Raw genomic sequence first — 12,734 nt, 5'->3', positions numbered from 1 at the left:
CCCCCGTCCCCTCCTCCTCCCGTGTCCTGGCCAATAGATATTCCTCAATCAATGTCGCCAAGAAAGATGATGTGGCTTTTCTCACCTTGCAGTTTGTGGGAGCTTGCTGTGTACAAACCGTCTGCTTTCACCATTTCAATAGTGACTACAAAAGCATGGAATCGGCTGTGCTGGGCTTTGGGCCGAGGAGTGGGTTCACATCTACATATCAGCCAATTGGGCGCTTAGAATTCCAGCTTCTAAAATAGGACAATGTTTTCGAAAGCAGCTGGTCTCAGCTGCGACATATACACCAGAGTGTACGGTAATTGTTGGAAACCTCTTCAGTGCTGGATAGACATAGATTCCAACATTCTGGAGTAAGCTGTAACATAAATCCCTCTCTCCACTTCCGATCTTTCAATGTTTTTCTGCTGTGGAATGCTCAACAAAAAATACTACCGTTCCTTTATTTCTCCACTGCTTCCCCTTTTCTTTCCCCTTCCCTCTCTCTCTCTCTTTTTTTCTTCTTCTCTCCCTTTTTCCCCCCTCTTCTCTCCCTCCTTCTTTATTCCCCTTCACTCCCTCATTTTTCTCATATCATTTTAGAATCTGTGCTATCAAAACATGTTGACTATTAAATAACGAGGGTGTGCCCCTGTTAGCTGGAGTAAACCACTGCTCGGTCTCTTTGTGTAGGAGGGTGGTATGTTCAAATAGTTGTTACCTCAACCTGTGAGGTTCCATCTTATGCTCCACTCTTCTGGGCTCCTTGTGCAACCATTTGTCAATGCCTTCTGTGGTGATATGCATCACTGTAATTACACAAGGTGTTAATGTAGATACATTAGGACATTGTAAATACACAAGGGATTAATGTAGATACACTGGGACTAAATAAACACTCGAGGGAGCACCAGAGACATCACGACACACAGACACTCAACCAATAGGTCAGTAAGATAGGACACGACCAATGGGCATTCAAGGCACACCCAGAGGTGACACTACCACAAGGGGGCTACCCATATAAAAAGGACAGGGCACGCATGCTCTTTCTCTTTCCACAGGTGACACTCAGAGAGACAGGGGCAGATCAGGAAGCATCACACCCACCGCATGGGTCAGAGCAGACTGGTTCGTTAGATTGAGTTACTATAGTAAGATTAGCAGGAGAGTCGAACTCAAGTAGGAGAATTGTTAACTGTTCAATAAATGTGTTAAACCCATCTCCAAGTCTGAACCTTCCTTTGTCAGAGTATACATCAAGGAAGCAGCTTGTGCAACGTGAAGAAGCATAACACAGCACCTTCCTTCCGAGTTATGTATTTAGGGAAAGTCCTCTATCTAACCTTGATTTCTCATGAACATGTGATAGGGACAGGATTAGGCCGCTTGGCTCCTTGAGCCTGCTCAACTCCACATTCCTGCCTTATCCCGTTACCTAATCACCCCCTTGCTTATTGAGACTCTATCTACCTTAAAGATAAAAAGACTATGCCTCAGCCACCTTTTGATGAAGAGAATTCCAGAGTCCCTCAGGCCGCTTGAGAGGTAGAGGGCAGGCTTCTCCGTCCCGCCGCACCCTTTTTCTGGTGCGGTGCGCCCCCGCTGGCAGCGGGATCCTCTGTCCCGGCAGCCGGCCAGTGGGGTGTCCCGTTGTGGGCACCCCCCCCCCCCCCCCACGCCATCGGCAGATCCACGGGCGCGTGTGCGCTCCCGGCGAAGCGGAGGAACCCGCCGACGGAGAATTCCGCCCAGAATGTTCCTCTTCTGCCTCATAAGACTTCTTGGGTTGAATCCTCCAGATTTCCCCACCAACGGGATGTTCCAGTCCAGCCAAAGCCGACCCCCGTTGAGGGTTCCCCAACGGCGTTGAGAGGGAGCAATGTTGGGATGATCCAGCCCTACTAAAATCAACCCCAGTTGAGAGTTCCCCTACGGCATTAAGAGCGAGCAATGTTAATCGTCATTGACTTTGGCAGGGTTGGCAGATTCCATCGGCGTCCACCACAAATCCTGCCTGGATTACTTTCTAAAATCCATCGTTTGGATGAGGTGTTAACCCGTCGGCTCCACATGGGTATGTGACAGCAAAATAAGATTGTGGGAAATAGGAACAGAAGTGGGCCACTCGGCCCATCGAGCCTGCTCTGCCATTCAATAAGATCATCCACCTTCTTGCCTGTCCCCCATATCTCTTGACTCCCTCGTCTATCAAAACTCCATCTACCTCAGCCTTGAATATATTCAGCCTCTGAAGCTTTCACCAGACACTAATGCTGCTGGGGGAAGAAATTCCTCCTCATCTCCATCTCAAATGGAAAGCCCATTATTTTTAAACTGTGTCTCCTAGTTCTAGTTTCGCCCATAAGAGGAAATATCCTCTCTGTGTCCACTCTGTCAAGGCCCCTCAGAATCCTATATGTTTCATAAGACCATAAGGCATAGGAGCAGAATTAGGCCACTCGGCCCATCGAGTCTGCTCCGTCATTCAATCATGCCTGATGTTTTCCCATCCCCATTCTCCTGCCTTCTCCCCATAACCCCTGATCTTATTGATCAAGAACCTATCTATCTCTGCCTTAAAGACACTCAGTTATTTGGCCTCCACAGCCTTCTGCGGCAAAGATTCACCACGTTCTGGCTGAAGAAATTCCTCCTCCCCTCTGTTTAAAGGATCGTCCCTTTAGCCTGAGATTGTGTCCTCTGATTCTAGATTTTCCTACAAGTGGAAACATCCTCTTCACGTCCACTCTATCCAGGCCTCGCAGTATCCTGTAAGTTTCAATCAGATCCTCCCTCATCCTTCTAAACTCCAACGAGTACAGACGTGGAGTCCTCAACCGTTCCTCATACGACAAGCTCTTCATTCCAGGGATCATTCTTGTGAACCTCCTCTGGACCCGTTCCAGGGCCCGCACATCCTTCCTTTAGATACAGGGCGCAGAATTGCTCACAATACTACAAATGGGTTTCACTGAGATCATGTCCCATTCTTCTGAACTCCAATGGTTCAAGGCCCAACCTGCCGGCCTTTCTTCATGAGCCAACCCCTTAATCCCAGGAATCGGCCTGGGGAACCATTTTGGCACTGCCTCCAATGCAGGTATTTCTCTCCTTCAGTAAGGCGACTAGATACATGCCCTTGGTTCACCAAGGTGAGACTTCACATCACTGAGGGATAAGGGGGACAGGACACTGATTCTCCTCACACCTGCCGGAGCTTATGGTTTGTTTTCTCTCTTCCCCACCCCCCTCACAGGAAATCTGCAACAGCCCGCACCTCTTCGTAGATGGTATGAGTGCCCATGACTTGAACCAGGGCCAGCTGGGTAACTGCTGGTTCGTGGCTGCTTGTTCCTGCTTGGCCTCCAGGTATACCTTGTGGCAGAAGGTAAGTGCCCCTTTAAATCTCTTCTGGCCTCCTTGATACAACGGGTGGGATTCTGTGATCCTGAGACTAAGTGTTGACGCCGTCAGAAACGGCGTTGTGTTTCTCGACGACGTCAACACGGCCTCAGGATCAGCAATTCTGGCCCCTACAGGGGGCCAGCACGGCACTGGAGCGGTTCACGCTGCTCCAGCTGCTGGTCCTGGTGTGAACTGAGCGCCGTGGGATCCGCACGTGCGCAGTGGCACTGGCACCGGCGCCAACACGCGCGTGCGCAGTGGCTTCCTTCAACGCAGCGGCCCCGACGCAACATGGCGCAGGACTACAGGGGCCAGCGCGGAGGAAAGGAGGCCACCAGCCAGAGAGGCTGGCCCACCGATCGGTGGGCCCCGATCGTGGGCCAGGCCACATCGGAGGCCCCCCCCCCCCCCCCCCGCCCGGGTTCGGACCCCCCCACAGGCCGCCCTCCGAACCTTTACGCCGAGTTCCTGCCGGCTGAGAGCAGGTGTGGACGGCGCCGGTGGGACTCGCCGTTTTCATGACGGCCGCTCGGCCCATCCCGAGACAAGAATCGGCGGGCCGACCGCGTAGAGCAGCCCCCGACCGGCGGCGCGCCAACTACACCGGCGGCAATGGCGCCAATTCTCCGCTCTGCAGAGAATCGCATACTGGCGTCGGGGCGGCGTGGCACGATTCGCGCCGGTCACCGGGATTCTCCAGCCCAGCCCCGGGCTGAGAGAATCCCGCCCAAGGTGCTTGAATGGCCTCCTCTTGTTCCTATGTTGCATTACTCGAGTAGGCAGCCATCTCTCAGCACTTTACCAAGAAGGAGAAGATGGCAGAGTTTAGCGGTGGGAGGTGAGGGAAGCTGTATTTTAAAAGTTCAGGCTTTTTATTTAATGTACAAGGTAGGTCATGAGTGAAAATGATTTTCAGATCCAGGGAAGTGAAAATCTGGTGTTCCTGCCCCTTCCTTAGAGGCTGGGGCTCAACTGAGATCGCTAAATTCCCTTTAGCCAATATTATGACGTACTGACATTAAGTTACATAGGTGAAGGGCTCTGTGTAGTTGAGTACGCAGAGCATTTATAAAGAGAGACTGCTGGGACACAGGGGTAGTAATTGGATGCAGACATATGTAATGCTGCATTTTATAAATAAATATATTTTCAAGAAAATTAGTAGTGTCTAATTTTGTACTCCAAATTTCCTGGATCAAAGGAACAGGTAAATGGAGTTTGAGATGTACATCAGCTATGCTTTATTTAAATATTAGGACAGGCTCAAGGGGCTGAATGGCCTATTTCTGTTCCAGTGTAGCAGGCAAAGTGTTGGTGACGGCAAAGGTCGGTCAAGTTAATTGAGGAGGACCCAAATCAAATTGGATGCGATAAGTTTTGAAAGAAGCAGGAGACATGGGGTTTTGGGGGAGAGTTGGTGTCAAGGTGAAAAGAGGTTTGGAAACAGAGTGACTGGAAAATGATATCTTGGGAGCAGACGAGATGGTTATCAAGCAGTAACACTGAGGGGAAAGGAGAGAAGATGTGGGATGGAAAATTCCTCTGGTAGAGCACAGTAGCATTAGTTAGATTTATTTGGGGAGGATTTATTCACCTCTGAAATTCCTTTGCAGGATCTCCTCTTATAACTTGGATTGTCAGAACTGGTTTTAATTTGGTCCTCATTAATTGTCAAGGGTGGGATCTCAACCTAGCCCTTTATAAGGTAGCTAATGTTTGGGAGCTCCTCTGGGGCCAGGGAAGCCCCACATTGGGAGTTCCTCCTGCCTGACTCAGTAGAGAGCCTTGTGTCCTGTGTGCCCCCATGCGATGAGGAATATTGCCCTTCAGATAAGTGCAAGAAGTCAGCACTTCTTAGAATGGCCTGCTCCCAGAATGGAAGGTCAATTCCCTTTTCTAAACTGTGCTGGTGTCCTTGTGCTAAAGGGCATCGAGTGGTCTTTGACAGCAGTGGTGGGTCTAGGCAGTCGCCAATGGCTGCTAATTGGCCATACAGGTAGCAGGGAAGGAGGGATTGGGAGGCAGGTGACCTCTGGGCATGCAGTGATACCTGACTAAAACATTAAGTGATTCTTTGGGACAGCCGTCCTTCCAAATGCTTTTGTCTTCTCTTCTTGTGGGAAACAGGTCATCCCAAATTGGAAAGAGCAGGAGTGGGCAGTGGACAGACCCAACAACTATGCCGGAATTTTCCACTTCCGCTTCTGGCGCTTCGGAGAGTGGATTGATGTCGTTGTTGATGACCGCCTGCCGACGGTCAATGGTCAGCTGATCTACTGCCATTCCAACTCCAAGAATGAGTTCTGGAGCGCGCTGGTGGAGAAGGCTTACGCCAAGTGAGTTGCAACAAGATAGCTCGGAATCGCACTGCATGTCGCCGCTTATTGTGGCAGGGTATGGTCCTGGAATCCTACAGCACAGAAGGAGCTTCCAATCAGTCCCACTTTCTCCCCGAGCCCCGAAAAAGTTTCCTTTTTAAATGTTTATCCATTTCTCTTTAGAATGCTCCTATTGAATCTGCTTCCTCCAGCCCCTTCATGCAGCGTGTTCTGGATCATAACAATTCCTTGTGTAAAATAGAACCCCATCTCCTCTCATTTAAGCCAATTATCTCAAATCTCCTCTGCTTAGTGACCCTGTTGCCAATGGAAACAGTTCCCACCTTATTTACTCCTCATAATTTTGAACTCCTTGATTAAATCTCCCCTTCGACGCCTCTGTTTAAAGATAAAAATCCCATCTTGTAAACTCTTTCCACGTAACTGAACTTGTTCATCCTTGCTCTCAATATGATTAAATACCTGTTTCTAGGGCAGCACGGTGGCGCAGTGGGTTAGCACTGCTGCCTCACGGCACTGAGGTCCCAGGTTCAATCCCGGCTCAGGGTCACTGACTGTGTGGAGTTTGCACATTCTCCCCGTGTTTACGTGGGTTTCACCCCCACAATCCAAAGATGTGCAGGATAGGTGGATTGGCCACGCTAAATTGTCACGTCATTGGAAAAAATTAATTGAGTACTCTAAATTGATTTAATTTTTTAAAATACCTGGCTCTGGTGTAGCGCTGTTGAGTTTAAGCGGGAATGATACAAAACGTAACCCAGCATTGCATTATAATCCCTATTTTTACCTTTGGAATTTTGGTTTGCTGGGAGGCAAGGTTTGTGAAATATCCATTCAGGCCATTTAAATTATGGAAACAATACACAATGATTTGATTTTAGAGCAGCACGGTGGCGCAGTGGTTAGCACTGCTGCCTCATGGCGCCGAAATCCCAGGTTCGATCCCAGCCCCGGGTCACTGTCCGTGGGGAGTTTGCACATTCTCCCTGTGTCTGTGTGGGTCTCACCCCCACAACTCAAAAAGATGTGCAGGGTAGGTGGATTGGCCACACTAAATTGCCTCTTAATTAGAAAAAAAACGAATTGGGGACTCCAAATTTGTATAAAATAAAATAAAATCTGAGTTTTAATAAGCTACATCATAAAGAACTGGTGTGCGGGCAGCATGGTGGCGCAGTGGCTAGCACTGGGACCATGGCGCTGAGGGCCCAGGTTCGAATCCCGGCCTTGGGTCACTGTCCATGTGGAGTTTGAACACTCTCCCCGTGTCTGCGTGGGTTTCACCCCCACAACACAAAAAGATGCGCAGGATAGGTGGATTGGCCATTTTAAATTGCCCCTTAATTGGAAAAAAAATAATAATTGTGTACTCTAAATTTATTAAAAAAGACTAAAGAACTGGTGTGGTTGATTACCACCTCCATTTATGACATGTTCTGGCGTAGAGAAATGTACCATGACACTTCAAATGACACCATAGAAAAGATCTTCCGAGGGTTGAACAAATGTGTGGCCCATGAATTGGGCTTTAAGGAGGATGCTTGACGTGAGCAGGATGGGGAGGCAGAGGGAATTCCTGAGTTTGAGGCTTGGTTTGCCGAAAGCATGGGAGCCAATGCTTGGTGGGAAGAAAGGATGTGCAAAGGACTAGAGTCAGAGTAATAATGGAGGCATGGGTGAGGGCTTCAGCAGTGGAAGAGTTGAAACAAGGCTTCATCAATGCAGTGGCGGTGGAAGCTCGGCTCCTGGTCCAATAGCATGCAGAGGTCGCAAACCATCTTGTTCAGTAGCCAAGGAAGTCGGGTGCCGTGACACTGGGTGCTGGAGGTGAAGGCTTTTCGGTGTTGTAATCCGAGGAAATTGCAGCTCCTTCAGTGAGATGTTTCGGGAGAGATGGTGGGAGTCTGTAACTAGCGCCGGGACTAATTTGGAAGATAAACCAATAGAATATTACAGGATGGGGCACAGTGCAGGTTACAGATCCATGTTTGAATGTAGGCATGACCACTACCATCTAGAAGGACAAGGGCAGCAGACACATGGGAATCCCAGCACCTGGAGGTTCTCCTCCAAGTCACTCACCACCCTGACTTGGAAATATATCGCCGTTTCTTCACTGTCACTGGGTCAAAATCCTGGAACTCCCTCCCTAACAGCACAGTGGGTGTATCTATACCTGCAACAGTTCAAGAAGGCAACTCACCACCTCCTCTGAAGGGCAACTCGGGATGGGCAATAAATGCTGTCCTAGCCAGCGACCCCCGCATCCCGCAAATTAATTTAAAAAAAATTTAGCGAAATTCAATGAAAAGGGGGGAGCTGGACAGAGTGCAGCAGCTAAGGCAGGAGAGAGAGCCTGAGAAAGTACTCAAAAACAAGGTAAACACACCAATAATTATGGAGAGAACAAAATTGCATTTCTTTTTTCAAAAATACACTTTATTTATAAATAATCTGAAAGTCCCGTACCAGCCTCCCCGAACAGGTGCCGGAATGTGGCGACTAGGAGCTTTTCACAGTAACTTCATTAGAAGCCTACTGGTGACACTAAGCGATTTTCATTTCATTTTCAACGTTACAACATGGCCATCACAGAAAGTGCAATAATATTCACATTTTCGACATGGATCAAGTTGCACTCCGCGTTGCTTTATTACGCGAGCTGCATGTAATTTTCACTGTGTACATTCAATGTGAGTCATACAGCCCAAGGGGGTTTGATACAATTCCCTCCCCTCAGTCCACTGTAGCAGAAGAGCGGCATGGTAGCACAGTGGTTAGCACTGTTGCTTCACAGCGCCAGCGTCCCAGATTCAATTCCTGGCTTGGGTCACTGTCTGTGCGGAGTCTGCACGTTCTCCCCGTGTCTGCGTGGGTTTCCTCCGGGTGCTCCGGTTTCTTCCCACAAGTCTCCAAAGACGTGCTTGTTAGGTAATTTGGACATTCTGAATTCTCCCTCTGTGTACCCGAACAGGCACTGGAGTGTGACGATGAGGGGATTTTCACAGTAACTTCATTGCAGTGTTAATGTAAGTCTACTTGTGACACTAATAAAGATTGTTATTGAAAAGGTCTTAGACAGTGACCATCCCCCATTGGGCCTCTGCCCCAGGCTTTAGTGCGTCCCTCACTACGTAGTCCTGGTCATTGGAATGTGCACCTCTGCAACACTCGGTCGAGCACCAGCCTGCATTAGAAGACCAACAGGTTTTGGGCAGACCAAAGAATGTCTTTCACTGAGTTGGTGATCTTCCAGCTACAGTTTATCTCTGTGTGTGTCTCTTGGAACAGTCTGTAGAACACACAAACCCCGCACTCCAGAACTGCTCGGGATCAACCTTGCCAAAAACCATTCCATCATTCGCCAGACCTTTTGTATAGGCACATTCCCCACAAGGAGGTTGATAACGGTCTCTTCCCCACCACAGTCACCTCAAGGCCAACGTGTGGATGGGGTGAGATTCTGGCTGTGTCTGAAGGATCTGCCGGGAGGGCCGTTCTCACTGTCAAAGAAATTCCAAAGCCTGGTGTGAAGAAGACACGGAGACAAGAAGGATGTTTGTTGTTTCCCACGGAGCTTCCTTCCCCATTCTTACACCCTCTTCCCCCAGTGCTGGCTGACTCTTCCTCATATACATACCTGAGTATAATTAACTAATCAAAACCCAATACTTGTTCAACTTATTACCTCAGACAACTAGGTATTTAACATCCATCACAGATCCATTGGATACTAACACTTACTGCCAGCTAAGCTAGATCTTGGTGCTTGTTTGAAGGTTCTGACAATGAAGCATTTTGCCAAATGACTTTGACAGTCTGCTCAGGGAACCATCTGACAGATTCCACCAACTCCCTTTCCCTCAAGACCTATAGGATGTTATCTGCAGACCACTGTCTGATATACCTGTGGTCAATGGTGCTTCCCTGCATAAACTTACAAAGGATGGGTGGAACCACAGGACCGTTCTGCGGCAGTGTGGCCACACCCATCCTTCCCAACACGGAACACTCGGTCTTTAGGTACCGAGGTTCTCTGCACAGCTTGGTACAGGTGGTCATCAGCATGACATCGATGTTGGGTCTATTTTTTCCCCCTTCATCTCGAGGTTTATTCTACATATCCTTGTGAATATGATCCATTTTCAACCTCCAGATAAAGTGGAAGACGGCCCGGGTGATCGTCTGTGCGCGGGAGGGAGGAATGGGCCAGGCCAGTGCCACGTCCAGTAACACTGAGAGTGCCTCACACCAGATGACCAGCTCTTACCCACAATGTAGAGGGAGTATCGTTCCTACTTGCCCACTTTCTGTTTAGCCATCCAGTTTCTAGTGCATGCCCTGATCCCGCTGAACCATACCCCAGCACTTTGAGGCAATCCGACCTGATGGTGAAGGAGGCCAAAGGATTGTTCAGCCCAATTACAAATAGATACCGAGGGTCCAAACACATGGGTCGCAAGTGAGCATGGAGTTCATGTCGCAGGGAACTGTACTCGGGGAAGTGAGTCACAATGGTGCTGGTTGCTGGTTAGTAAATGATGTACCTGGAGATAGAGGAGTGTTCCATTTGACTTGTGCCTTGTAGATGGTGGACAGGCTTTAGGGAGTCAGGGGATGAGTTACTCGCTGCAGGAGTCCTAGCTTCGGTCCTGCTTTTGTGACCACATTATTTACATGGCTGGTCCGGTTCATTTTCTAGTCAATGGTGACACTTAATGGGGCATACCCTCAAAATAAGGGGAAGTAGATTTAGGACTGAGTTTAGGAGGAACTTCTTCACCCAAAGGGTTGTGAATCTATGGAATTCCTTGCCCACTGAAGCAGTCGAGGCTCCTTCATTAAATGTTTTTAAGATAAAGATAGATAGTTTTTTGAAGAATAAAGGGATTAAGGGTTATGGTGTTCGGGCCGGAAAGTGGAGCTGAGTCCACAAAAGATCAGCCATGATCTCATTGAATGGCGGAGCAGGCTCGAGGGGCCAGATGGCCTACTCCTGCTCCTGGTTCTTATGTTCTTAACATATTGGTGGTGGGGGATTTATCAATCGTAATGCCATTGAACGTCAAGGGATGATTGTTCGATCCTCCCTTGTTGGGGGTGGTCATTGCCAGGTACTTTTTTGTGTGGCCAACATTTGCTCGGCATTCCAGGGGGCATTTAAGAGTCCACCATATGCGGTGGCACAGTGGCGCCTTGGGTAGCCCTGCTGTCTCACGGCGCCGAAGACCTGGGTTCGATCCAGGCCCTGGGTTCCTGTCCGTGTGGAGTTTGCACATTCACCCCGTGTCTGCGTGGGTCTCACTGCTGTTGCTAACTTTCCGGTTGGTTCAATTGCTCTGTTTTATTACCTTTGCTCTCGAGTCGCCAGGCATCTTTATGATACCGCCACGAGGTTCAAGTCCAAGTAATGATCAATAACTCAATACACCGATCAGTAAGATTCAAATCAAAGCACATTCATTATACACAGTAATTGCTACTCATGCACAAATTCTACGTCTAAGCTACTTCTACAACTAACAGGCCTATACTTAACTTCGGACTGGCCCACCAGGTCAGGGGAACAAATGGCCTTTCGTTCGGGTTCTGAGTCTGCGGGATTCGAAGTTGGTACGGATTGGTAACTAGGAGCGCCTATCTCGTAGCGAGCGTTGAATTAAGACTTACTTCTTTCGGTGGTCACTGCACCGGTCACGGTCAAGGTTGGTTCGCGTTGCTGGGTGACCCGGGCAGGACGAAGAGAGCGATTTGAACTTGGGGCTTAACTTTTATAGTCCCCAGGGGCTTCCCGCCTTTCGGGGCGGAACCTGTACCTGGTTCTAGGTGATTGGACTTTGTTCCAATCGTTTGGTTCGATTTCTCCAATACTGGAGCGGTTCCCTGATCGATGGGCGGTCTTGAGGTGCTCGTTCACCTCCTTTGTGTTGGCTCCTGCTGGCGCCGGGGAGTCTGGCTAAGGTTTGAGTGTCCCAAATGTTGCTATTGTTCCCGAGGATTGCTCATCAGTATGTCGATGGCTGCTACATTGTTATGCTGGTGGTCGCTGGTATCGATGCTGTCTGGGCTTTTGCAGAGTTGAATACACAGCAAACCTGCATCTGCTGGTTTCTGCCTGTGTTGGCTGACTTTCCCATCAGCCTTTGCCGTTCGCCATTTTAAATCGGGAGTTGGCCAATTTAGGTGGCTACACTTCCACAACCGAAAGATCTGCAGGGTGGTTGATTGGCCATGTTAAATTGCCCCATAGTTGGAAAAAAAATGAATTGGGTACTCTAAATTTAAAAACAAAGAGACAACCATGTTACTGGTGTCATGTGTAGTCCGTCCATCAGATTCCCTTCCCTAAAGGGTTTTAGTGAACGAGATGGGTTTTTAATCATAATCGGTGATAGTTGTCACGGTAATTATTACTATTAATTGAATTTAAATTCTTGCCATGGTGGGATTTGAACCCATATCCCCAGATCGTTAGCCTGGACCTCTGAATTACTAGTCCAGTGACACCACTACGTCAGTATATCCACCAAGCCACTGTCTCACCTTGTGCTGCGTAAATATTTCTTGCAGGGTAAACGAATCAGTGCCAATTTGAAAGACTTTTGGCGCAATTTACCAAATGTGTCCCATTTTCTATGGTGACTGATTTCCAGCACCGTTGTTGGAGTGTGTCAGGAGTTGGAGGGGAGCAGGGTGGGGAGTGTAGCAGGCAAAGAGAGAAAGAGCGCGATGTGGCCTGGTGCTGAGGTAGACAAATACTCAGGGAATTGGGGATCAGGATAAGAGTGACTTGGCTGCTTAAAATCCTGAGCATTTTCTATTCCGGTACATTTCGAGTGAACTTTTACAGATGCACCATAGAAAGCATCCTATCGGGCTGCATCACAGCCTGGTATGGCAACTGCTCGGCCCAGGGCCGCAAGAAACTTCAGAGAGTCGTGAACACCACCCAGTCCATCACACAAACCTGCCTCCCATCCATTGACTCCATCTACACCT

The 12,734-nt window shown here is 48.8% G+C and overlaps 1 protein-coding gene across 2 annotated transcripts in view; it reads left to right on the top strand.

Annotated features, from left to right (window-relative positions):
* LOC140392103 (calpain-5-like) overlaps positions 1 to 12,734 on the top strand; it is a 135,926-nt gene that overhangs the window by 61,024 nt on the left and 62,168 nt on the right. For both annotated transcript variants that reach the window (XM_072477387.1, XM_072477388.1), the window contains exons 3-4: positions 3,245 to 3,376; positions 5,521 to 5,729. In XM_072477387.1, coding sequence (XP_072333488.1) covers positions 3,245 to 3,376; positions 5,521 to 5,729 — 341 coding nt within the window. The remainder of the gene's footprint in view (positions 1 to 3,244; positions 3,377 to 5,520; positions 5,730 to 12,734) is intronic.

Source organism: Scyliorhinus torazame, chromosome 15, assembly GCF_047496885.1.
Source record: "Scyliorhinus torazame isolate Kashiwa2021f chromosome 15, sScyTor2.1, whole genome shotgun sequence".
Taxonomy (NCBI): domain Eukaryota; kingdom Metazoa; phylum Chordata; class Chondrichthyes; order Carcharhiniformes; family Scyliorhinidae; genus Scyliorhinus; species Scyliorhinus torazame.
The sequence above is the reverse complement of the archived record's forward strand: the minus strand, read 5'-3'. Positions and strand labels throughout refer to the sequence as shown.